At 47.1% G+C, this 27327-nt stretch overlaps 2 protein-coding genes across 4 annotated transcripts in view; one reads left to right on the plus strand and one right to left on the minus strand.

Moving 5' to 3' along the window:
• The window catches only part of LOC307208953 (uncharacterized protein C3orf49), a 330680-nt gene extending 315185 nt beyond the window's left edge, over nt 1–15495 (minus strand). Inside the window, exons 1-5 of one of the 3 annotated variants that reach the window (XR_013835273.1) lie at nt 14662–15495; nt 12085–12419; nt 11106–11236; nt 8488–8598; nt 240–982 (exon numbers count right to left, since the gene is read on the minus strand). Coding sequence is in view for 2 of the 3 variants with exons in the window: in XM_079964006.1 (XP_079820132.1) it covers nt 788–982; nt 8488–8598; nt 11106–11236; nt 12085–12419; nt 14662–14783 (894 nt within the window). In the remaining variant the exon portion in view is untranslated. Of the gene's footprint in view, nt 1–189; nt 983–8487; nt 8599–11105; nt 11237–12084; nt 12420–14661 lie in introns of those variants that run through there. The other 2 variants (XM_079964006.1, XM_079964007.1) reach the window with 2 other exon arrangements.
• Nucleotides 11214–27327, plus strand: part of LOC307207325 (cadherin-related family member 3-like) — a 67363-nt gene continuing 51249 nt past the window's right edge. The window contains exon 1 of the mRNA XM_079961095.1: nt 11214–11273. The gene's annotated coding sequence lies outside the window, so the exon portion shown is untranslated. The remainder of the gene's footprint in view (nt 11274–27327) is intronic.

Consider the following 27327-nt stretch of genomic DNA (forward strand, 5'->3'; position numbering starts at 1 on the left):
ATGGCTAGCGGAGACCTTGCCGGGACCCAGAAGCTTGGGGCACGCTGAGCTCTGCATGCCCCAAGCTTTGGGATTAGCACAGCGCACCTGGAGGGGAAATAATTTTTTTCCCCTTTATTTCCCCCCCAAAAAACTAGGTGCGTCCTATGGGCCAGTGCGTCCTATGGGGCGAAAAATACGGTATATAACGTCATTTTGAGAGTTACATTTCAAGTAAGAGGTCAAGTTTTTTGAGGAACAGTATATCCCATATTATTTTAATCCGTTCTGCAATGTTAGGTGATTCTGTTTGATTTCCAGTGTTGAGTAATGTATGTTCTAGTCACCACAAAAGCCAACAGGTCACACTTAAAGCATAACTCGTAAATATATCTTGCGTGTGTTGCCGTTTGAGGTGTTGGCAATAAACAAAGGAACACTCTTGCCTTCTGAGCTCAGCTTACTGAAGCTGTGAAATAGAGAAACTTTGGACCACAACAGCGAGGCCAAGAGCCTTTTGTCTGGGCAGCCGTGGACCTCCATACACTCTGCCTAGGCTTGCACCCCAGGGAGGTCACTTCAGTTTGACTTTCCCCCCGGAGGCGCACTCCATTGGCTCTTGAGAAATATGGAGGCCAACAAAAGGAAGAAATAGCAAAAACATGAATCGCTGCTGGCTTTGACAGTAGCATCAAATCTTAATCTACTTTGACCTTTCTGAGATGGTTAATCAGCTGTTAGAAGAGTCCCAGCAAGTGGCTCACTTTCAGCTTGAGTAATATTTTCAAAAGAAAGAAAAAGAAGGATATTAGCAACAGCATTTACACGGAAAACACATGTTTTTCCGTTTATGCTTCTTTGTGGTTCTTAAGGAAACCCTTTGGAACTGCTTAGAGGACTGCAGTATCCTGTCTCCCAAAGACTCGCACTGCTGCAGCTCTGCACTTCTCAGAGCCAATAGCTGGATGGATTTTTCACTGATGTTATCCAAGAGATTATCCACCTGTTGAGAAACGTGGATGAAAAATGGTGAAGTATAGCAAGATAAAACAAATTTGTTTGAACTGAAAGAAAGATGAAGGGTTTCAGTCACTTGTAAAGATAGAAAATATTGACTATCCTCCACTATGTTATCAGCAATACAAAATTTGCCCATAGAACTGCAATGCGTGCAACACAACAGGCTGTGGACTTAATGTACATGCATTTCCCTACATGTGCAGTACATAGACAGAAGTACATCCCTCCATCAGCTCAGGAGCTTCAACTTGAGAAAAGAGCTGAGCGCTGAACTAAAATAAAAAATTTAAAATACGAATTTGTCACATGGGGGAGTCCAAAGAAGAAAAGTCACAATAAGAGCGTCTCATTACCCCCATAATCTGGAGCAACCATGGCTGGTTCCAGGATGAATCGACAGTGAAGTTTGGTCAACAATTCTTAAAGCGCAGCTCATGAGCACTCTAAAATGAGTTGGGCTCACTTTCAATTAATGAGCAATACGCAAACCCACTGAAAGAAATGGGTTTGCTGTGAAAGTGACTAATATAGTGTATCATTCATACTGTTCATAGTTTGCTGGTAGGCAGAAGGAAGAATTGGAGTCGGGAAGATAAAGGTCTATGGTGGAATTTAGATACATAAAAAAGACTCTGAAAATGCTTTTTTTAAACATTTGTCAGAGCTGCCTCCAGGTCCCAGCTCACAGAGGACCAACGCTAGGCTGTAGTTATGTACAAAAGTCTTTATTGAGGTTCAGTTTCCATTTTAAAGCCGCAGCGTGCAGCTCTACGTCTCGACCTTAGACCGGCGAAGTCCCATCTGAGTCTCCTCCCCTTCCACACCAGTTTAAGACTCTCGCCTTGCTCCACCTCTTCCTAAGTTCCTTTCTCCTCTGGGCCCTCCTGCCCGCTAGGGTTTCATCCTTCCTGGACTCCTCTGACGCTGACCCTGACGATTCTTGCCCCTCCTTCCGGCGGGCTTTAGGACCTGGTTCCCTATCCGGGCTACCTTCTGTGCCGCTCGCCTGTACATTTGAACTTGGCGCGCGCGCCCAGCCTGCAACTTTCCTCTTGACCGTTAACTCGCTCTCCGATGGAGGCGTGGTCAACCCTGACTCATCTTCTCTCGCTGGTGGTGCATATGTGGGCTCTGACACCTGGGACTCCTCCCCCCCACTACGCTCTGGTGGGGAAGCTGGTCCTGATTTCCAACTGCTGCTCTGGGAGTCCCCGCTGGCCCCTTGCTTCTGGGGTGTCCCCCTTGGGTCGCCCCTTGCCCTGCCCATCGGCGCCCCCTTCTGTGAATCTTCCGATTCGCTGGAGAGGCTCATGGAATCTATCGGGCTGCTGTCATATTCTCCTACGCTGCCCTCGGATTGCTCCCCCTCGCTCTCCATCTCCTCTCCTCCCTGCGCTCCCGCTGAGTCCCTGACATCCATCCCCCCCTTGAAGCCCCCCCTTCCCCCCTCCCCCTCTTCTGGCGTGGGTTCCGGGTGCTCCAATGCTGTGGGGGTGCATGCCGGATACAGTTCTTCCCCCCTGGCATGCTGCCAGTCCGTGATGGGTACATCGACGTCGCTCTCCTCCGCTTCCATCTCGTTGCTGGTGTGCTCGAACCCAGGGTCCTCCCCCAACCCATCCATGCCCCCTTGTTCCCCCATTTCCTCTGGGGAGTCTGCATGCCAGGGCCTTCTGAGCAGTCTCCTGCGCCACTCCTCCTCGGGTTGAGTGTCCCACCAATAAGAGCGTTCCGCACCCAAGTCTGAGATCGACCCCTCCGGCGAGGTAGTCTCTGGAACCGTCTCCTCAGCCGAGGAGAACCCCTGAAACGTACTGGCTGAGAGTGTGGGGGTGAAAAGATATTCGTCAAAATAATCCTCCGGCATGGGCCTGTGTGGGAAAAGTGCATGGAACTCGTCTTTGAGGTAGTGCTCCTCCACCGCATAGTACGGCACCCAGCTGTTGGCGCTGGCCGGGGCACCTTCCCTTGCGATGAGATATTCGACCCCCTCTTCCCCCCATCTCGAGTCCAAAATCTCCGTCACCTCGTTGAGTGGCCCCGCCCTCGGCGACCCCCCGTCATGGGTGCGTCTCTAAGCGGACTGGGAGCTGTCCCTGGCTCCTGAAACCTGTGAGGTGCTTTGTAGGGCGTTAGCACCGATCTATGAAAGACCGGGTGCATTCTGGAACCCTCCGGTAGTGTCAAACGGAAGGCCACTGGGTTGATCTGTGCCTCGACTAGGTAAGGGCCTAGCTGCTTGTGTCCTAGCTTCTTCTTAGCTAAGGATCTGGCCGGCACTGCCTGGGCCGCTAACCAGACCCAGTCCCCTACCCGTATGTCCTCCCCCACTCTTCTGTGTTTGTCTGCTTGCATCTTGTATACGTGTTTTGCTAGGTCTAACTGCCTACGGAGCTGTTCATGGACCTCCTGTAACTCCTCTGCCAATGCCTCTGCTCCCTGCGGCTCCCCCTCCCCCTCTTTCTCTAAGCCCGGGAAGGTCCTGGGATGTCGCCCGTTGTTGGCGAAAAACGGTGTCACCCCCGTGGACACGTGTTGTGTGTTGTTGTAGGCAAACTCGGCCAGGGGCAGGTAGTCCACCCAGGTCGAGGGCTGCTGGTTGGCGTAGCATCTCAGGTACTGCTGCATGATGGCGTTGACCCTCTCCGCTTGTCCGTTGGTCTGCGGGTGTCTTGCCGACGCTAGGTTGACCTTGACGTTCAGGATTCCCATCAGCTTCTGCCAGAAACTCGAGATGAACTGGCGCCCCCGGTCGGACAGGATAGACCGTGGCAGGCCGTGCACCTTGAACACGTGGTCTATGAACAGCTTAGCTGTCTGTTCCGCTGTGGCCACCTTCGCGCAAGGAATGAAGTGCGCCATCTTGGTGAACATGTCGACTACCACGAGTACTGCTGTTTTGCCCCTCGAGCTGGGCAGGTCAGTGACAAAGTCCAAGGCCACCCTCTCCCACGGTTCGGACGGGGTCTGTAGCGGTTCTAACAGTCCCGCCGGCGGTCTGTGTACTGGCTTGGCCCTTTGGCATGTGTCGCACCTCGTGACGTAATCCGCGACTTCTCCCCGCATCTTGGGCCACCAAAAGTCTCTGGCTACTAATTCCACCGTCTTGTCCTTGCCGAAATGTCCGGCGCTGGGTGCGTCGTGTAGCTGTTGCAGTACTGTCGCGCGGAGTTCATCTCCTGGCACGTAGATGGCCCCCTTGCGGAGGAGCAGTCCGTCGCGTATCTGGAACTCGTCGTCCTTCGCCGTGCCGCTGCGCTCCTCCTCCATCTTGGATCGTGCGAAGGAATTTGTTCGCAGCTCGCGCCGTATTGCTTCCACGTCTACGGTGGCTGAAGCGCATGCCCACGCCTTGGGTGCGAAAATGTGTTTGGCCGCTACCGGTGCTGCTTCCTCCAGATACTGCGGCTTCCTGGATAGCGCATCAGCCATGATGTTGTTGTCTCCGGGGATATATTCTATCCTGAAGTCGAAATCCGCAAAGAACTCCACCCAGCGGATGTGTCTCTGGTTCAGGAACCGCGCCGTGCGCCAGTACTCCAGGTTCTTATGGTCCGTGCGAACTTGCACCGTGTGTTTGGCTCCGATGAGGAAGTGCCGCCACGCCTTGGAGGCTGCATGAATGGCCAGCAACTCTCTGTCCCAGATGGTGTAGTTCTGCTCCGACTTGCTGAGTTTCCTGGAGTAGAAAGCACATGGCCTCCAATCCCCTTGCGGGTCTTGCTGCAACAGGACTGCCCCCACGGCTCTGTCGGAGGCATCCGTCTCCACCCTCATGGGTCTGCTGGGGTTCACATGCAGCAGTTGTTCCTCGGAAGCGAAAAGACGCTTGAGTTTCTGAAAAGACTGCTCCGCCTGCTCTGTCCAGATGAACTTCTTCTTGGAGCTGAGGGTGTCCGTGATGGCCGCCGTCTGCATAGCGAAACCCTTGATGAACTTGCGATAAAAGTTAGCAAAGCCGACAAACCTCTGGACCTCCTTCCGATTGCGCAGGCTTTTCCAGTCCAGTACTGATCGTACCTTGGCGCTGTCCATGGCGATTCCCTTGTCGGACAGCTTGTAGCCCAGGAAATCCACCTCCGTCATGTCGAACTGGCATTTCTCCAGTTTGGCGTAAAGCCTGTGCTCCTGTAGTCTTTGCAGGACTTCCTTGACATCTCTCTCGTGAGCCTCCTGCGATTCCGAGAAGATCAGAATGTCGTCCAGGAAGCAGACGCACTTCTTGTAGAGGAGCCCCGCTAACACGTGATGCATGAAGGCTTGGAAGCAGTGGGAGCCATTTTGTAAACCGAAGGGCATAACCCTATACTCATAGGTGCCCAAGGGCGTGAACATGGCCGTCTTCCACTCGTCGCCCTCCCGCATGCGTATAAGATTGTACGCCCCTCGTAGATCCAACTTGGTGAAGATGCGTCCCTTCCTCACCGTCGCGAGCAAGTCGTCGATCTTGGGCATTGGGAAAGCCGTGGGCTTGGTTTTCGAGTTTAAGATTCTGAAATCAACTACTAGCCTCTTTTGGGGCGTGTCTTTTTTCTTCACAAAGAACACAGGACTGCCCCCCACTGCTTTGGATTCTCGGATGAATCCCCGCTTCAAATTGTGATCTATGAACTCCCTGAGCTCTTGCAGTTCGTCTTCAGACATGGAGTACAGTTTTCCGGTCGGCAGCGTTGCCCCCGGCAGGAGGTCAATCTTGCAGTCGTAGGGTCTGTGGGGAGGCAGCTTGTCCGCTTCCTTCTCGCAGAAGACCTCCAAAAACGCCTTGTACTTGTCGGGTACCGCTTGCAGCATGCCCAGTTGTGGCTGTGGGTCATCCTCTTGCCCCTCGTCCTCCTGGTTAGTCATGATGCAATGTTCTGCGCAGTAGGAGGAGCAGAAGGTCAATTTACGCTGGTACCATGCCAATGCCGGGCTGTGCCTGTCCAACCAGCTCATGCCCAACACTATGGGCGTGTCTGACAGTTGGGTGACATTGAAGCTGATGACTTCGCGGTGATTTCCAATTCGCATCACCATTGGCGGCGTTTGCTGTACCACCTGTCCCCCCAGCAATTCTCTTCCATCGACTGTCACTACTTTCAGGGGCATCGTGGCAGGCAGGAGCGCTATGCTATGCTGCTTGATGAAATCCACTCCTATAAAGTCTGCATTGCTACCAGAGTCAATGGTAATAGGGACTTCCATGGTGAGCCCATTGGGAAGCTGGAGTGTTGCGGTGAGCTGCACCACTGGTTTGGGCGGGAGGGGGTCTGTGGGCTGTAAGATTCCTGGGGACTGCTTCACTGACTCGTCTGGCTGGGCCCCAGTGGCTCTGCTTCCAGCCAGACTTCGTCGTTTCCCTGCTGTGGTTCTCTCTGCTGAACTGCTTCTGTTACTTTTGCTGAGGCTGCATTGTGCTTGTGGAGCCTCTGGGGGCACTCTTTTGCCATATGCTGAGCACTGTCGCAGATGTAACACTTCCTGTTCCCTCTAGGAGGCTTCACTTTGGCTGCTCCTGGCGCTAGGGCTCTGGTTGCTGACTGAGCCTTGGCACCACCTATCTCCATCGGCTCCTCTCCCCCTCCCAGTGGAGGCGTGGATTGAGCGCGCGCTGAGTCTCTGGGAAAGAAAGGAGGTGCCCTTGCTGGCGTGCGTCCCCAACGCCCTTCATCTTTGCTCCAGGGACGTTCTTCTAGCCGCACACCAATCGTCAGCGCCTTCTGGACCACTTCTTGAGTGCTCCGTGGTCTCTCCCCCCTTGCGATTTCGTCTTTCACAGCCCCGTTCAGCCCCTCCCAGAACAGGTTCCTGACGGACGCTGAGTCTTTTTCCCATCCCAGCGCGTTGACCAATGCAAAAAAGCGGGAATGATATTGCCTTACAGTGGCTCTGCCTTGTTTCAAACCGTGAATCTCTTTTCTAGCGACATCCACATCTATCTCCGATAAAAAACAATCGTCCATTGCCTTAATGAAGGCTTTTGCGTTTTGGAGGGCTGGATCATTATCTCTCCACAGATTGCGCAACCACGCTTTAGCTTCTCCATGGAGATGCGTTAGTATGAAGCCTACTTTCTCCTGCTCATCTCTAAAGTCCTTCTCCAGCAACTTTAGCGCAAAAACTACGTCTGCTCTGAAGTTAGGATATTGCTGCAGACTCCCATCGAAATGCGACACAAGGCTCCCCCCTCTTTTCCCAAGCCCGATCCCCTCTGATTTGGCGCCCGTGGCCCCTGTTTAGTCAACATTTCCAACCTGGTTTGCAGATCCTTGCAGACAGCATCTGATTCCTCTTCTCTCCTCCTTGCCGCTCGTATTTCTGCGTTAAGTTGTCCCACGGCGTCTTGCAAAGCTGCCAGTCGTTCTTCTGTAGTCATCTTGTGCTGCTTTTGTGAGCTCGCGAAGCAACAATCTTCGCCCCTCGCTGCGTCCTCTCACGTTGCGAGGTTCTTTGAAAGAGACGGGACTTACTGTCAGAGCTGCCTCCAGGTCCCAGCTCACAGAGGACCAACACTAGGCTGTAGTTATGTACAAAAGTCTTTATTGAGGTTCAGTTTCCATTTTAAAGCCGCAGCGTGCAGCTCTACGTCTCGACCTTAGACCGGCGAAGTCCCGTCTGAGTCTCCTCCCCTTCCACACCAGTTTAAGACTCTCGCCTTGCTCCACCTCTTCCTAAGTTCCTTTCTCCTCTGGGCCCTCCTGCCCGCTAGGGTTTCATCCTTCCTGGACTCCTCTGACGCTGACCCTGACGATTCTTGCCCCTCCTTCCGGCGGGCTTTAGGACCTGGTTCCCTATCCGGGCTACCTTCTGTGCCGCTCGCCTGTACATTTGAACTTGGCGCGCGCGCCCAGCCTGCAACTTTCCTCTTGACCGTTAACTCGCTCTCCGATGGAGGCGTGGTCAACCCTGACTCATCTTCTCTCGCTGGTGGTGCATATGTGGGCTCTGACACCTGGGACTCCTCCCCCCCACTACGCTCTGGTGGGGAAGCTGGTCCTGATTTCCAACTGCTGCTCTGGGAGTCCCCGCTGGCCCCTTGCTTCTGGGGTGTCCCCCTTGGGTCGCCCCTTGCCCTGCCCATCGGCGCCCCCTTCTGTGAATCTTCCGATTCGCTGGAGAGGCTCATGGAATCTATCGGGCTGCTGTCATATTCTCCTACGCTGCCCTCGGATTGCTCCCCCTCGCTCTCCATCTCCTCTCCTCCCTGCGCTCCCGCTGAGTCCCTGACAATAGTGTATCATTCATACTGTTCATAGTTTGCTGGTAGGCAGAAGGAAGAATTGGAGTCGGGAAGATAAAGGTCTATGGTGGAATTTAGATACATAAAAAACACTCTGAAAATGCTTTTTTTTAACATTTTGAAAAATATATTGAATTTGCCATAGCTCACCATCACCATCTAATTTGTATAATTCACTTTACAACACACTTACAAACATTTTATTTGCAGCTCTATAGCCAAGTCCTATGTTGCACCGTATAATTAAACAATGCTTTGATTCAAGATACCTGCATTTGAAGCTTCCCTAGTGTTATGTCTGAATGGTACCATACTGGTGGCATACTTTTCTTCTTCTTTTTGAACACTGAGAATTTTTTCTTTTTTGCCAAATAGGAAACCTGTTTTTGGGGGTGGGGGGTGGGAAACAAAACATTCAGACAAGAACAGAATTCTGTGATCCACATGAATGGGTGCTTTCCATTCTCTTCCATGAGAAAGGAACATGCCATACCTATGTAGACAATTTGTATTGTGAACACGGAAGATTTCCAGCCTCATAATAAATGGGGAAAGTTCATACAGGGAACTCCCAAGTCTGTTTGTCTCTATCTTAAATTTGCACCCCTTGTTTCTGCCACATGGTGCCCAAGTTAGCTAATACTAGTACAGTATCATAAAATGCAATGAAACAAAAAAATTAAAATGCAGATAAAAATAAAAACAGTTAAAATTAATTTAACACATTTATGCATTGGCTTATAGGCTACAGGCTGTCAAAAATGTATCTTGATATGTTCAATAAGTAGGGTGGAAATAGCTATATATGTGCAGTGCAATCCCATTTAAAACATTGTGGATGACTTCTCACCATGAAAGCTCCTCTACCTTTATAGTGCATTCCTGTAAGGAAGACACAGGCAAATGTGGCCCTCCAGATGTTTTGGGACTACAACTCCCATCCTTGACCACTGGTCCTGTTAGCTAGGGATAGTGGGAGTTGTAGTCCCAAAACATCTGAAGGGCCGAGTTTGCCTATGCCTGCTATAAGGTATATGTCTATAAGAGCTATTACACTTGTTAGCTTTAAAAAAAATGGAAACAACATGTTTAAACAATGGAAGTTAAGCAACATAGGTTCCCTGGGCCCTCTGTTTGGTTGCTGTTAGCAATGGAGTACTGGAGAATATATACCATTTCTCTGATCTAGCAAGGCAATTTTGTGTTGAATTTTCAGGGTATGCTGCACACAAGCTTCCTAAACCAAGATGAATCTAGGTTATTTTCATTTATTCTTTTCCTCCTTTTTTTAAGATTCATCAGGCACAGTTTTCTTTTGCCACATTTATGAACAAATAAAAAGAGGAACAAACTTAATTTCGGTTCTGACCAGCAGAGGGCTTCATCAACCAAACAGAATTTGAATCGGACAAGAAGTCCTGTAGTTTTTCTCCCTGAAGAAACCAGCTGCTCAAAATTGGGAAACAGCGCTGAAAAAAAAAGAGAATTCCTCCTTTGGCAGGAAGCTGTCTTTGAATTGGGTTTTAGAAACTGAAAGCCTGTTTCCCCGCAAGCTTGCTCTTTAATCTAGCCTGCCTAGTTTATTAACCTTTACTCTCACAGGTCAAGTAGTTTTATTATGGGCTGCATCCCAATCCACAAGACATCTGCATTATATTAACCTTTATGCTTCTGCATTTAAGAAGAGTTTGGATTTGATATCCCACCTTTCACTCCCTTTAAGGAGTCTCAAAGCGGCTAACAATCTCCTTTCCCTTCCTCCCCCACAACAAACACTCTGTGAGGTGAGTGGGGCTGAGAGACTTCAGAGAAGTGTGACTGGCCCAAGGTCACCCAGCAGCTGCAGGTGGAGGAGCGGAGACGCGAACCCGGTTCACCAGATTACGAGACTACCGCTCTTAACCACTACACCACACTGGCTCTTTAACAAAACAGTTGCACAACGCAGATAAGATCAAGCACTGTAGAAGCAAGAACTGTGCAACCAGTGATCACCCTTCAGTCTGATTATAGTGAGTTTTTTCCAATGTCTCCTTTAATTTTGCAATATCCTTTTTTTTTAATGGAGTGATCAGTGCTGTACATAGGTGATCAAAGGAGCTGTAGGTGTGGATGCTAGCACAGAAAATTAATTTCGAAAGGGGAGAAAGAGCCATTGCGAAGGGACAGCTAAATAGCTCAGAAAAATATTGTTATTGTTATTATTAAAAGTTGTATACCACCCTTCATCTGCAGATCTCAGGGTAGTTCACAACATAAATACCGTATTTTTTGCTCTATAAGACTCACTTTTCCCTCCTAAAAAGTATGGGGAAATGTGTGTGCGTCTTATGGAGCGAATGCAGGCTGCGCAGCTATCACAGAAGCCAGAACAGCAAGAGGAATCGCTGCTTTCACTGCGCAGTGATCCCTCTTGCTGTTCTGGCTTCTGAGATTCAGAACTTTTTTTCTTGTTTTCCTCCTCCAAAAACTAGGTGTGTCTTATGGTCTGGTGCGTCTTATAGAGCGAAAAATACGGTAGCTACTTTTACACGTTATGTTTGAATTAATTCCAGAGTGCCCCATTTCAGCAGCTTACTTGACAGAGCTCCCTCTCCTCTCCAGTTGTGCAAGTGCGTGGGGAAAGGGTGACTTAAAAACTTAAACTGGGTGACTTAAATACTTTGTGCAAATGTACATAAATGCCATATTTTAAAGTGAGCATTTTCTTTCCAAACATGTGCACTGAGTTGGCATGTGTATGCGTGCGTAAAGTGAATAACATAGAAGCTCTAGGGTCTCAACTGATATACAGGTAAAACACCCGACTCGCTCTATAAAGAAACAAGCCGGTTGCCATTTAATAAATGCAACAAATTCAGTCTGATTCCCAGCAATCATCCATTACCTTTCGGATCCCAGGTGGCAGAGACACCACTGAGATGCGGCGCATCATCCGTCTTGCTTGCACAACCGTGTTTGTCCCATGCATGCTTTGTGCATGTTCTTCCACGATGTTTACATCCAGCTGAATTGATGCTTCAGAGAGGAAGGAAGAGGAAAGAAAGGATACAGAGTGAGTCAAAATGGCGACAGTTTCATTACCGATAAAAGATCAAATCTGTTCATTCTAGATTAGGTAACCTGGAATTAATATGACTGTTCCTTGGGCCAGGAGCCCAAGGAAGACCCTTATGCAGATGCAGACCCTTATGCAGATCACAAAAGACCCTTATGCAGATGCAGTACATAAAGAAACAATGCCTTTCCCCCTTCCCCATGCACTAAAGGTAAAGGGACCCCTGACCATTAGGTCCAGTCGTGGCCGACTCTGGGGTTGCGGCGCTCATCTTGCTTTATTGGCCGAGGGAGCTGGCGTACAGCTTCCAGGTCATGTGGCCAGCATGACTAAGCCGCTTCTGGTGAACCAGAGCAGCGCACGGAAATGCCGTTTACCTTCCCGCCGGAGCGGTACCTATTTATCAACTTGCACTTTGACGTGCTTTTGAACTGCTAGGTTGGCAGGAGCAGGGACCGAGCAATGGGAGCTCACCCCGTCGCGGGGATTCGAACCGCCAATCTTCTGATCGGCAAGTCCTAGACTCTGTGGTTTAACCCACAGCGCCACCCGCGTCCTTTCCCCACGCACTACATTATACTTAAAGGTAAAATGACCCCCTGTCAATTAAGTCCAGTCACGAACGACTGGGGTTGTGACGCTCATCTCACTTTACAGGCCATGGATTTTACATGTTGTGCTTAGGCCACAATATAGGGACTACATTATATATTTTAATAGGCACCCTTGAAGCATGCTATGTGTGCCCAGTTTGCCTTAATTTAAATTTTGCGCACAAAGTGGTCATTGGTGAAGGGAGTTAAGTTACCGTTCCATAAAAGCTTCTTCCTTTTCAGTCCTGGAAATACTTTGGGAGAAGGTAAGGCCCGAATAGGCCTTGGAAAGGCATGATACTTAGGGGGAACAGAAGTCGTCTTAGACATCACTGGTTTTGGAGAGCCATCTTCACCATGGAGCTTGGCCTTCTTCCTTGCCCTTTGATAGAAAGGGAATAACTTCCTCACTGTTGCCCTAAACTGTTTCATAAGGCTCTTTTTCTTGCCCACGTGGAACTCAAGAGTTTCAGAGTTGTCAGACAGCTGTCCTTGAGGCATCCGCCTATCCTCCTCTCTCACCAAATGAATAGGCATGATTCTTTGCCATCTGAAAATAAATAAAGATAATGGATAATTACTGACTCTTCCAGTGAGTAAGCCGCCCACAGTCCTGGTTTATGCAGATGGATCGCTGTATGTTGTAGACATACTGAAACAAAACTTTGCACTGACACATGAGGCTGCATTTCTGAAATTCAACATAGGGATTTTAGGATTTTGTACCATTCCAATTTTTGTTTATAAAAAGAGCACCTTTTTAACAAAGTAAAAAGAAAAGTACAAACTTAGACCTTAACTTTTGTAAATGAATTCCCTGTGCATAATGGGTTAGTAATAAGGTTAGCGATCGAGCTGAATGGTCTTGGATGCCTTCCAACTGAGTGGTTCTATGGAGTCTAGACATTAGAAGGACTGCTAAAGTGGTCCAACATGCTGGACAGGTCTGGTTTGGCCAAGTACTGGTGATTTGTTGCTGTAGGACCTAATGGTTGGAGACCTCCTAGGAGAAGAGCCTTGTCAGGGTGGCGGTCACCTTCCCCCTCCATCCTCCCAGCTGTGGATTGTGCTAATTTTGTGCACACAGTGAAGCTAAGAGAAGGACAGAGGGCTGAGTTGTCTTCTGTAAGAATATTATAAGTGCTGCTGGCATTTCCCTGAGAAATCTGATGGGAGCTTTGGGACCTCTGCAGGAGTTCAGCTGTATCTTCTTCTTCTGTGCTCAACTTCCAAAGCCCGCAGCTGGGAAATAACTTTCTTAGGCCCAACCTAAAAGCCACCCCTCAAAAAGGAAGAACTTGAAAACTTGATATGTTTTGATGACCCTATGGTTGCTCCTAATTACCCAGTTTTGTAGAGTTTTCTTCTTATGGCTCAGCATGAGTAACTTTGCTTCTCTCTCTCTCTCTCTCTCTCTCTCTCTCTCTCTCTCTCTCTCTCTCTCTCTGTGTGTGTGTGTCTCTCTCTATATGCAAATAAAGCAGATATCACAAAATGCCAGCAAGCCTCCAGAGACCTCTTTTCAAGAAAACAGAATTCAACAGGCATTCGTAGCACCTGGCTCTCCAGAATTTTCGCCAAGCAGAGAACTGTGACATATGTAGCTATAGAGCTGCCTTCCCCAACAGGATGCCCTCCAGATGCTTTGGACTACAACTCCCATCAGCCCCAGCCAGCATGGCTGCACAATGCCAAAGCTAATAGGAGCACGGCATTATGGGAGTTGTAGTCCAAAACATCTGCAGGTTGGGGCAGGCTGCTATAGACATCTCTCTGCGCATGTCCAAGGTGGCTTCTAACAATTTTAAAGCATTCACCGAAAATACAAAAATTAGTACCACTATAAAAGAGTTAAAAACAGAGTTCGGTGCAGCAGGCACAACCCTAAAAGGCAGAAGAACAGCCTGTTAAAATGACTCAAGCCAATAGACTAGATGTCTCCTGGAGCAAGAATACTGTATTCATTCATTTCACTTCATATATTTATATAGTGCTTAATACTAAGTGCTTAATACTTAATACTAGGGACGCGGGTGGCGCAGTGGGTAAAAGCCTCAGCGCCTAGGGCTTGCCGATCAAAAGGTCAGCAGTTCGAATCCCCGCAGCGGGGTGCGCTCCTGCTGCTCGGTCCCAGCGCCTGCCAACCTAGCAGTTCGAAAGCACCCCCGGGTGCAAGTAGATAAATAGGGACCGCTTACTGGCGGAAAGGTAAACGGCGTTTCCGTGTGCGGCTCTGGCTCGCCAGAGCAGCGATGTCACGCTGGCCACGTGACCCAGAAGTGTCTCCGGACAGCGCTGGCCCTCGGCCTCTTGAGTGAGATGGGCGCACAACCCCAGAGTCTGTCAAGACTGGCCCATACGGGCAGGGGTACCTTTACCTTTACCTAATACTAAGACAGTCCCAGTTTACAAAACACCCAATCCCATGTATGTATTCTGTACAACGAACAATGTCACTGAGAAACAACAATGCAAACCAAACAATCGAGGGTTCGCACACACCATAAACATCCCACCCCAAAGAAAACTAGGAACTCTAATTTGCTAAGGGTGCTGGGAATTGTAGCTCTGTGAGAGCAACAGTTCCCAGATTTCGGGGAGAGGGAATGCGCTCTAAATGCGCTTTGCATGTATGGTGTATGCAGCCAAAATCCCCCCAAGGCAAAAAGCATAGCTGTGCCTTTTGAAAACATCTTCTGCGTCAGGAAGCCCTTGACCAGACGTGTGACAGAAGTTCCTGGGGAATTTCCACAACTTGTTTAAGGTGCAAGTGAAGAATTAGTGTGGCTCACCTCTTCGTCTCTTTCCCTTTCACTTGGATGGCTTTTCCCTGAGCTTCATGCATCTTTTCACTAGGAGGTCTTCGCATGCAGCTCCGAAGAGGACCAGGAAAGCACCTTGGGTTGTGGCGCATAGCTCTTTCCTTCCCAGGCTGAGTAGATTCCTAATAGGGAACCTTTCTGTGCATTCAGGGCTCGGCGCTTCCTTGAAACACCTTTCCTTGCCTTGTAAAGATTCGGGCAGGTTGTGTCACGAAATGGCTCTACTTATTGAGAATCACACGCCTAATAACGAATTTGTCAAAGCCCTGGGAAATTCCACAATACACAGCTCCTCATGGCGTGGTAAATTCCTCCTCAGAGACATGACACATTTTTGGACTTAACACAAGAGGACGGAGTGAAGTCTATTTCATCCTCACATTACAAGGGTGCGGATTCTCCTCAAAGGCTGCCACCTTCCACCTTGCAATTCCTGGGTTTTCAAGATGCCCCTTTGTTTTGATGGCCATGAGACAGGAGTTGCAAATGTGACTGATTCCCTCCAGAAGTTGTGGACTACAACTCATATCAGTCCCAGCAAGCATGGTCAGTAGGGATGAAGGGAGTTGTAGGCCACAACACAGGAGTCTAGGAAACTGTGGGATAGCTCAGTCGGTAGAGCAAGAGACTCTCAATCACAGGGTTGTGGGTTCAAGCCCATGTTGGGCAAAAATAGTTTCTTGCACTGCAGAGGGTAGGACTAGATGTGTTTGTGGGAGGGGGGTTATTTGTTTGTTATGTATTTTGAGTTCTCTTTTTGTATCTTTATGTTGTAAACCACCCTGTGATCTTCGGATGAAGAGTATAGTAGCAGTGGCGTAGTGTGGGTTGTCAGCACCCGGGGCAAGGCAAGTAATTTGCGCCCCCTAACCCGTGGATTTGCGCCCCCTAACCCTAACCCCCAGATGTTGCGCCCGGCGCGGCTGGCCCCTCCCTGCACCCCCCATGCTACGCCACTGTATAGTAGTAGTAGTAACAACAACAACAACAACAACAACAATAGCCCAATGGTTATCATTAATTTGATTGGAATTAATTTTATAATTAAATGATTTTAGAATGTTTTATCATTTTACTGTTGTTAGCCGCTCTGAGCCCAGCTTCGGCTGGGGAGGGCGGGATATAAATAAAAATTATTATTATTATTATTATTATTATTATTATTATTACTTTTATTATTATTAGATTCAGGTAGGTAGTTGTGTTGGTTTGACGCAGTAGAAATATATATATATATATATATATATATATATATATATATATATATATATGAATTGTCCAGTAGCACCTTAGAGACCAGCTAAGTTTGTTCTTGGTATGAGCTTTCGTGTGCATGCACACTTCTTCGGATACACTGAAACAGAAGTCACCAGACCTTTATATATAGTGAGAGGGTGGGGAGGGGTATTACTCAGAAGGGTGGTGGGAATGGGTGATTGGCTGATAGGTGTGGTAGACCTGTTAACAACTGCAACTGGTCTTACAGGAAAAAGCAAGGGATGAGATAGCCAAAAATAGCTTTATCATGTTTAATGAGATAAGAATCCAATGTCTCTATTCAGACCAGGTCTCTCCATGGTTTTAAGTTTGGTAATGAGTTGCAATTCAGCAACTTCTCTTTCCACTCTATTTCTGAAATTCTTTTGTAATACGACAGCTACTTTGAGATCTTGTATAGAATGCCCTGGGATGTAATAATAATAATAATAATAATAATAATAATAATAATAATAATAATTCCTGTCTTAAGATGCCATTTAGGAACTATTGCCACCTTTCACTCACCCTTTCCCTTGTACCTAAAATACTGCTGGCCACAGAATGAGGATTTTGCTGTGGTAGGGAACAGATATGTTCAACAGTAGCTGCAGCCTTCAGCTATCAATAAAAATACAGTGGTATCTTGGGTTACAGACTCCACTAACCCAGAAATAGTACCTTGGGTTAAGAACTTTGCTTCAGGATGAGAACAGAAATCGTGTGGTGGCAGCAGGAGGCCCCATTAGCTAAAGTGATATCTCAGGTTAAGAACAGTTTCAGGTTAAGAATGGACCTCCGGAACAAATTAAGTACTTAACCTGAGGTACCACTGTATAACCTCCTTGAAGTAAGGAGTCTTTGGTGGCATTCACTGCTTTCTGTGTGCACACAGGAAGTTTGTTTCAGTGAATGAATCCAAGTCTGCCCAAGAGGACTTGGAGATGGATTTTACCTGAATGCAAGCGAAGACACCTGTCAGTCATCCCCCCCCCCCAATATTCCATTCCCCCTTCCATTGCATTTTCAACCCCTGACTCCCAGTCAATTAGCATTGCATAGCATGGCTACTGAGCAGTCTCAATCTTCATTGGTCTGTTTTTGGGCTTCTCCCTTTAGCTTTCCTCCCCATGAAGGCCCCCCCCCATTTCTCTTAATGCTGGAGTTTCCCCAAAATGGCTAGTCCCTCCCTCTTGCATGTGGATGGTGCCATTCTGGCTACATAAAGCTTTGGCACTCAAACCTGAACATTGGAAATGGAGGCTGTAGCTATGTGGTTGCTAGCCAGGTTTTTTTTTTGCTCCAGGTGAACCCTCCAGAGGGGCACCATTAAGGTTCCCAGCCTGTGTGCATATGTACATGAATGCGTGTGGAGGGAGTGCCAAACTGGGTCATTGACCCGGGTGAAATAAAGCCTAGTTTCGCCTCTGTGAGGGAATGATTCGTGATCCCAAATGGTCAAATGTTTGCTGAACTAGTGATGAAGGTCCTATCTTCACTATAGTCACATGGCTTTTAATACCACATTAACTGGCAGATTTTCTACCAAAGCCTGAGTTTTGCTGAAAATTCTGAGTAAATGTGGTGTGCATGTGGCCCATCTCTTTATGGGACAAGCCTGGTCTGTAATGGAAACTTCTTTCCCCTCCCTGGGTGTGGTTCATTCCCCAGCTGAGTGGGAACAAGTTGGAATTTTAGACTTTCCTGTGCAGCTAGTATGCCGAGTTGTCCATCTGTTGTTTACCAATGAATACATGTGGTACAGTGGCACCTTGGGTTAAGTACTTAATTCGTTCTGGAGGTCGGTTCTTAACCTGATACTGTTCTTAACCTGAAGCACCACTTTAGCTAATGGGGCCTCCCACTGCCGGAACACAATTTCTGTTCTCATCCTGAAGCAAAGTTCTTAACCCGAGGTACTATTTCTGGGTTAGAGGAGTCTGTAACCTGAAGCGAATGTAACCTGAAGCTTCTGTAACCCGAGGTACCACTGTACTGAGGTCAGCCCGACTCCTGTTGCTTCCTTGGGTTACAGACGCTTCAGGTTACAGACTCCCCTAACCCAGAAATAGTACCTCAGGTTAAGAATATCATCATCATCATCATCATCATAATTTATTTATACCCCGCCCATTTGGCTAGGTTTCCCCAGCCACTCTGGGTGGCTTCCAACAAAGTACAGTGGTACCTTGGGTTAAGTACTTAATTCGTTCTGGAGGTCCGTTCTTAACCTGAAACTGTTCTTAACCTGAGGTACCACTTTAGCTAATGGGGCCTCCCACTGCTGCTGCGCCGCCAGAGCACGATTTCTGTTCTCATCCTGAAGCAAAGTTCTCAACCTGAAGCACTATTTCTGGGTTAGCGGAGTCTGTAACCTGAAGCGTATGTAACTTGAAACGTATGTAACCCGAAGTACCACTATATTAAAATACTTTAAAATATTAAAATATTAATACTTTAAAATATTAAAAGAACTTTGCTTCATGATGAGAACAGAAATCGCCCGGTGGTGGCACAGCAGCAGCAGGAGGCTCCATTAGCTAAAGTGGTACCTCAGGTTAAGAACAGTTTCAGGTTAAGAACGGACCTCCAGAACAAATTAAGTTCTTAACCCGAGGCACCACTGTATTAGGGCAGACGTGTTGCAAGGCTTCCTCACACAGTGAGCACCCTTCCTACACCCATGGGATACCATCACAGCTCCCTTGACAGGACTATAATCCCCAGGGTTCCCTGGGCAGAGGAAATGGCTGCCCTACCTGTTTATGTGAGGATTATGCCCAAAGTCAACTGTAGCTCAACAGAAGGCATGCAGTAGTGCTTTCTGAACAGCAGAGGACAGCAGAGGATCACAGTGTCCTCCTACGATTCCTTGTTTTCTGATGAAATTTGCCTGTATTTTCTTAGCGGCTCTGAATTGGCAAAAGGGTATATTGCGCATATTTGCTATGGTATTTTCCATTTAATACATTCAGAAGTTTAAAATGTATGTCCAGAGTTGCATAATATGTTGGTCCTTTACAGTGCTTTGATACCTATTTCGGAGGATCTTGAAAACACACACCTGGAGCATATCTTTTCCGGGAATGTCAAAATACATGCCATTTCATGTTGTGGAATTTCTTCCACTCTTAGAATCTGCATCGCAAGGGGTTGGACCTTCCAACCCTTCATTTTTATGATTCTGTGATTCCTTATGTCTGGGTGCTGGTGGCGGGTGGGAATTACGTAAGAACTGTAACTTACTTGAGGAACATAATAAACCGAGTCAGACCATTGGTCCATCTAGCTTTCCATCTTCTCTGATTGACAGAAGTCCTTTACCTGACCTGCTTTCTAATCCTAAAAGATGCCAGATCCCAGGCCTGCATAGAGCCTCTGTCACATGTCCTTCAATGAACCCCTGCTCTTTGATTCTAAGTATGTGGGTGTGTATATCTGCATACTTGGGGCTGCTCACTTTGCTCAGAGAAAACCACCTGAAATTTTTGTCAAATGAATTTTGAGCAATTTTGCTTGTTTTCCAGAAGTGGCTTTTATGATAGAATACCTGCAACTAGCAAAATTGACTGGAAAAATTAGAGGAGTGTCAAACCAGAAGGTATATAGGGAATAGAAAATATTTAAAGAATGCTTAAAAATGTACTGTATGAACAATAAGATACTTGCAGAAATAGAGTGATACTGGTAACCAAGAATTAATAGTGGACTATATATCTATATACAAAACAAAATAATTTGAATCTGTGCAAGGAATACAGATAAGTAGTATAATGAGAATTATTGGAAGTTATATATTTTAATCTGTCATGTACGTGTAATATATTGTATTTGTTGTTGTTTGTTTCTTTATCTTTTCTTATTTCATTGTTTCTATTCATTTGTATCGTTTTCTGTTTTATACGTTATGTAATTCATGTATATTTGTCTTTGTGAAAATTAATAAAGATTTTCTTAAAAAAAACCAGAAGTGGCTTTTACGCAGACCCACTCAAGTGTCCTGGTTTTTTCAGGACATCGCAAATCGGGAGAAGACACTCCGGCTTCCATTCCCAATCCCAAATGTCCTGATTTTGCTCCCCTGCGCTCATCGTGCCAGAGCAAGGCAGGAAAAGATGGACGTTTGGGGGTTCTGCTGTAGCACAAGTCCACAAACAGAACCAAAAAACTGAAGAAAAACTTACCTTGACCCCCTGTCTGTGCTGCCGGAGGAGGAGGTGGAGATATGCCCGGTTTGCGCTGCATCAGGAGATGTCACACTGGCAGGTCACACCCAGATGCCCTCTTTTCCAGAGACGGTGGAGGCCGGCTGGCCTACCTGCCTTTGGAAGGCTGCACCAGGCTGCCTGCTTCTCTGGGGGCAGTGGCTTGGTGCGGCCTGCTGAGTCTGGAGAAGAGATGCTAGAAGGCTTCACCGGCATCCGCCACGTCTCCAGATGTTCTCCAGATGCTGCAGAGGAGGAGGAAGAGAAGGAGGAAGACTGCAAATGTAGGGAGAGGTGAGAGGGTGGGTGAGGAAGGAATTGGCAACAGAGAGGGAGCGAGGGATGGGCTGGGGTGCCCCGAATTGCCCTTCCAAAATGTTGGCCGGTATGTTTTACGTCATGCGAAAGATCATATAAAATGTGGAAATCATGAGGTAAGGAAATGCTGTGAAAACAGAATGAAGTGCCACTGTTATTTCCTCCCAGAAGGGGAGTGCCTCTCACACAGGGGGGGACAACTTTAATAAAATACAACGGTACCTCGGTTTTCAAACGTAATCTGTTCAGGAAGACCGTTTGACTTCCGAAACGTTTGAAAACTGAAGCGTTTACTTCTGGAAGCATTTACTTAAGGAAAACTCAATACAGAAGCCATGTGGCACGTTCGCCTTCTGAAAAGCATCCGAAAACCGAAGCAGTTACTTCCGGGTTTCACTGTTCAAAAACCGCAATGTCCGACTTCCAAGATGTTCAAAAACCAAGATCTCATTGTATATGCAAAATCAATTACATGATGTGGTGCACACACATCATTTGAATGGTGATGGCCACCAACTTTGGGGGGTCCCACCCCCCTCAGATATTTTATGGGTTGGCTCAAAGACCCCTTGGTCCCTAGTCGTTGACTCCTATGCTCTCACCCCCTCGTAGGGCCTCTCCCAGGGCTCCACCCAAAACATTTCTCCACTGTAGGAGAAACACAAAGTGGCTAGCAACCCCCAGGAGAAAGAAAAGGCAAATCTCTAAAGGCCTTTTGTTTCGGAGACATTTCTGTGGCTCTTGCTTACATAAGACACCACCTAAGATTTCCAAATCTCCAACCGTGCCTGAATTCAAGCAAAAGGAAGCTGTTCGCATTCTGGCCCACCTGGGTCCACGTTTGTTTGCAGAGTGCCAAGACCTGTCATTCACCAGGCCTCCTTGAAACTGCCGCTGTTACGTTGGCAGCGAAAAAGGCAGCTCCCCGCTTTAAGTGGTAACCAGACTCTGCCGTTGGCTTAGAGAAAGAAAAACTAACAAGTTCGTATGGAAAACTTGGAAACAAACCCTGTCACTCAGAACACTTCATGTTAATGCTGTGGAAGAGCTTGGGTTGCCCTTACACTACAGGGTGTGCATCAAAGCAGAAGGCATTGCTGTATGCGCATACAAATTATCAGTAGGCGATTCTGGAAGAAGAAGGAAAAGAGGGGGAGAGAAAATGTTTAAATTTTTTATTATTTTTCTTTGGCTGGAAACCACACAGGGTGAGTGCCTCTACTTCCAATGATACAAACCTGAATACATGGCCATAGTTATTTATTTCACTATATGAGATGACCGGTGCTTGTGTGTGTGTGTGTGTGTGTGTGTGTGTGTGTCAGAGAGAGAGAGAGAGAGAGAGAGAGAGAGGGAGAGAGAGAGAGAGAGAGAGAGAGAGAACTCACCAGTATGGAGTACCACAATGTCCTTTTTTTGCTGCCTCCGGCAGCCATTTTGTGCTGATAATCACAGCACTTATACCAAATGGGAGTACCAGCCCCTCATTTTTTATCCCCTCTCCCCCCAAAAGCACTGGAGATGGCTCCTCTTTACGGGGCAGAACCCCCATGAGCTAACTGGCAGGTCCCTCATGAGCTAACTCATTTTTCTAATCAACTGGCATTTCTTTTGCTGCCAGACCAATCACTCATACTCCCAAGAGGGACAGCTGTTCAGGTTGCTAAAAATGGATGAGTGCTTTGGGGTTTGCAGAGCTAGCAGGAAGAGCCATCCTGGAGCCTTAGCTAGTGAGGAGCTAATTTCCAAAAATGGAATGAAATGTGATAATAAAAGGATTAAGGCTCAAATGGCATGTTGTTATATTATCTACACCTGGTTCCCCCTTCTCCCTTTTCTTACTGGGTGTGGGGGGAATTTTCACCAGGATTGGAGTGAATGGGCATTATTATTATCCCACCTTTCCTTCAAAGAGCTCAAGATGCGGTATGTCATCCTCTCCGCCTCCCCATATTATCCTCAGAACAACCTGAACTGTAGGGAGATTCATAGAATCAAAGAATTGTACAATTGGAAGGGACCACAAGGGCCATCTAGTCCAACCCCTGCAATGCAGGAATCTTTTTGTCCAATATGGGACCCGAACCCACAACCCTGAGATTAAGAGTCTCCTTCTTTACCAAATCCCCATCTCCAAGGTAACCAGACTACAATTACATTCATTTCTTGCCCATGAGGACGCTTTGATATGTTGTGTCCCAAACCTAGCTGAAATCTGGTTTTACTTGATCTGCCCAATGGCTGGTTATGAGCACCATTCCAACAGCATCAGCATAGGTGAAATCTCTCTCTGCAAAAGCACTGCACTGGTACAGAGGGGGTGGAATATTAAGTTGGCTGAACTGCTATTGTAGTACTAGTGGTGGTGGTGGTGGTAGAGAAGTGGGTGGCGCTGTGGTCTAAACCACTGAGCCTCTTCCATTTGCCAATCGGAAGGTCAGCAGTTCGAATCTCTGCAACGGGGTAAGCTCCCGTTGCTCTGTTCCAGCTCCTGCCAACCTTAGCAGTTCAAAAGCACACCAGTGCAAGGAGATAAATAGGTACCGCTGCGACGGGAAGGTAAATGGCGTTTCCGTGTGTTCTGGTTTCCATCACAGTGTTCCATTGCACCAGAAGCGGTTTAGTCATGCTGGCCACATGAGCCATTTGTCTGTGGACAAACTCCGGCTCCCTCGGCCTGAAAGCGAGATGAGTGCCACAATCCCGTACTCACCTTTGACTGGACTTAACCGTCCAGGGATCCTTTACCGGGTGTGTAGTAGTAGTAGTAGTAGTATAGGTAAAGGTAAAGGGACCCCTGACCATTAGCTCCAGTCGTGACCGACTCTGGGGTTGCGGCGCTCATTTTGCTTTATTGGCCGAGGGAGCCAGCGTACAGCTTCCGGGTCATGTGACCAGCATGACTAAGCCGTTTCTGGCGAACCAGAGCAGCGCATGGAAATGCCGTTTACCTTCCTGCCAGAGCGGTTCCTATTTATCTACTTGCACTTTGACATGCTTTTGAACTGCTAGGTTGGCAGGAGCAGGGACCGAGGAACAGGAGTTCACCCATTTGCGGGGATTCGAACCACCAACCTTCTGATCGGCAAGCCCTAGGCTCTGTGGTTTAACCCACAGTGCCACCCATGTCCCTATAGTAGTATAGCACGTCCCTATTTTCATGCAGAATGTTGGAGGGTATGTAATACAGTGCTTTCAATATTCAGCGAGTTCTTCACATACATTGTCCCTGCTCTCCTTAGAAGAGCCTTGCAAGATAGGTCAGTATTATGATTAGAAACAGGCAACTTCCTCCCAGCTCACAGTGGATCGATTGGCTGAGAAAACAAGCTGAAGTATTTTACACTGAAATAGCTCTGCTTATTTGCCAAAGCCAAGCCAACTTTATGATGACGCACAGAACTGTGTCCTCTAACTTCCAGAGTATAGGGGATGGCAAGCAAATACAGGGGCATTGCATGGGGAAGAAAGGGGGAGATTAGATGTCTCTCTCCCATGGTCAAAACACCATTCCCGAAGACCTCCGGGTATAGGGCAGTATATAAATTCAACAAATAGTAGTAGTAGTAGTAGTAGTAATAATAATAATAATAATAATAAATTGCTGCTGCTGCTGCTGTTGCTGTTGCTGCTGCTGCCCCAGCTAGTAAACTTTGTTTAATTCATCTTTTTCTTGGATTTTAATGTAAACTGGAAAAGAATTCTGGAGCCTTGTAAATGCTCGGGTCTTCATAGGGCCCCTCCAGACTGGGTTGGGGTGTTGGTTTTCTGTTTTTTGTTTTGCTTTTTTCTGTGGGTGTACTCTTCAACATGCCATTGACACTGTCTGTACTAATGGTGAATGTATACTGGACTATCCACAAGGCATTTTGCTCTGTTAGTCGTTCTGCGGTGCCACTGCATTATTGCCATCTAGAGGGGCACTCTTGCACTATAGCACATCAATAACGGGGCAAAAGCAGTGTTAGAATTCCTGCTCCGGGATTGCAGTCATGGGATTGTTGTCTATCACATGACGGTATATGTTTTGACTCCACAGAGTGGGAAGTGACGGAGACAGGATGTTTGTGTTACTGTGTTCCATGTGGTGGGACTACTGTCCTTTGTTCTTTTTCTCTTCGCTGTCTGATGCTAGAGAGAGATGGAGCCATGTTGCAGTGCTCTGTGTGTGTTTATATGTAAATAAAGTAGATTAGCCAAAATGCTGAGTTGCTGAGGTCTGTTACTCATGGTGTGCAAACTCTGCGGATCCCTAAGTGTGCCAGTGTCGGTTGGCATCGGTCGCTGTGATGTTCGGGCAGAAGAAAGCTTTTGAAGCTCTCGAACAATCGACCAGGAGGGAGAGAACTTGCCAGTTGGGCATGTGTTTCTACCAGGATCCTACTCGAGTGTAGGCTGAGCTCCTGACAAGCAGAACATTCATGAAAAGTTGCAGGATTCCAGCAGTGAATTACCGGGCATGCAGTGACTGGAAACAAAACAGTATTGGAACTTCCACAGGCACAGATGGTATTGAAAGCAGGATACCAGCCCTTACATCATCATGAGTACAAACCTTCATGAATGCACAATAAAATGGACACCTTGAACATTTCTTTGATGTGAACACCACGCGCCCACTGAAGTTTGTAGCTGGACCCAAGGCTGGATTTCTCAATAGCCTGAATTCTGATCCCCATGGGTTATAGATGGGGGATGAGACTGAGAGACAGGGGCTTGCCTAAGATCACCTAGTGAATTCATTGTGGAGATGATATCTGAACCAGGCAAATCTCAACTCACACTGCAAACGTATCTACTCAGAATTAAGTCGCATTGAAGAAGTCCTTGCAGACTTCTGGGTTGGTGCCATCGCCGAATGGCGGACTCCCTCCGAGCTCCGGAGGGAGCCTGCTCGGCAGGGGCTGGGTTCTACCGCGCCGGCGACGCGGGGACCCTTAAAAACCATGGGCGCTGAAACCCATGGGCATGGTGACTCGGCGGGCACCATTTGCGCCCCCCGACCCGCGAAGGAGCCTTTTTAAAGGCTGCGGAGCGGGTGACAGGGGGGGTGGTGGTGCTGTGAGTCCTCCGCTTCCCCTGCCGAGCGAAGCCGCATGCCATTCGACGGAGAGCGCTGACTTCTTCCATTGAAAATTTGGTCTTTAAAAGAATAACCCGTGAGTAATTGGAACTTGGATTAAAAAAGGGGAAAAATTCTATTTAAATTCGGAGCGAGCGGGGGAGGTGCAAAAAGGAAGTCAGCCTCCCCCCTGTTGTAGAGGAGCTAAAGCAAAGGATTTGACAACTAAGATCGAGTGTAACCTTTTTTTGATAAAGTTATTAACTTCGCGATGGAAAATTATAAGACTGGGCTGGAGGAGAAAAGTGGAATGTGAATTAAAACGCAACCCCCCCCCCCCCGGAAACCCCGGGAGCGATCTGAAAGAGCGCCGGGAGAGGAGAAATAGAGGTTTTGACAGCTGTCAAAGGAGCTGTCAAAGCGGAAGAACAAAAAGAGAACTTTGTTACGAGGACTTTGCTGGCCACATTTGTTACAAATTGGATATAAATTGTTTAAAACAAGGAATAATAAGTTACTTTGACTGTTGGGTGTGATCGGGAAGGAAACTGAGTTACTATAATCCCTCTAGAGGAGCTGTGGGACACTACAAGTATTGTTGGCATCAAATTTGAATAGGACTTTTTATCGCCTGGGAAACTGCAGAAATGGAACACTATTTTGTCTACAGAGGTCTACACACTAAAGGAGACAATAGATTTATCTATTGAAGAATGGAAGGGACTTGACGTAATGTTTTGTTCCTGAATAACAAAGCCTCTGCAGAGGAATTAGAAGCTTTTTGGAATTAGAACATTTGTGCAGGAGAGCAGGGGAAAAAAAAAAAAAGAGGAGGAGAGAGAACAACAAGAACAATAAGAATAACAAGAACTGGACAAAGTTGGAAGATAGACTCCTTCCAAGATTGGACATGTGAAACCAAAGATGACCAAAAGATGGCAAAGACTAATAAAAAGATGGCAAAGCGGACTGGTGAAGGACTGTGGTATAGATGTGGGAGCTCCAGGATGACAGTAGACATTGATGGACATTGGGAACGCAACCGGGAAAGGGGGGAGGGAAATTTGGAATCCAAAGGGTGTTAAATTACTTTTTTTTTTATCTTTCTGTTTATCTTAATCTGTATTGCATATTAAAGACGGGAACTCGTGGAAGGGAACAGGTCGATTTTAGGGGATGGGAAAATATTTTTTTTTAAATTGGGCCAATGATAATAATTTTAAAATTTGGGGTAAGAATTTGTTGAATCTATTTGAAAGAATTGGAATACAAGAGGGGGAGGGGAGGGGAAGTCCTGGAAAGATGCCAATGAAAATAAGGTTTTAAATTTGGATGTTTTTCTTTTTCTGTTATATTTGAAAATCTTTAATAAATATTATTAAAAAAAAAAAATGAAGAAGTCCTTGCAAAAGGCAAGAGCCTGTTTTGCCCTGAAGCACTCTATGGCCACTGGTGGAGAGGACCAGTTAATATACAGCTGCCTGTAGGATTGTGAACTGGGACCGACTGCAGGTTGGCTGCTTTAAAACAACTCGTGTACAAATGTATGCAGTTTTAATCAATTAAAAGATGGATTAATTGGTTAAAGCTCGCATGATCAATCAAGACTTCTTTAACTGGCTGATCCCCCTTTATCTATTTATGTACTTTTTAAAAGGAACATCTGGTTCAAATAGCTAAGATGTGATGCAGGAAACCAGCTGCATACACACCAAACATTTAAAGCACATTTAAAGCACATGACTTCTCCCAAAGAATCCATGAGGATAGCAGTTTGTTAAGGCTGCTGCAAAT

Source organism: Podarcis cretensis (assembly GCF_951804945.1).
Source record: "Podarcis cretensis genome assembly, chromosome: 2".
In the NCBI taxonomy this organism is placed as follows: Eukaryota; Metazoa; Chordata; class Lepidosauria; order Squamata; family Lacertidae; genus Podarcis; species Podarcis cretensis.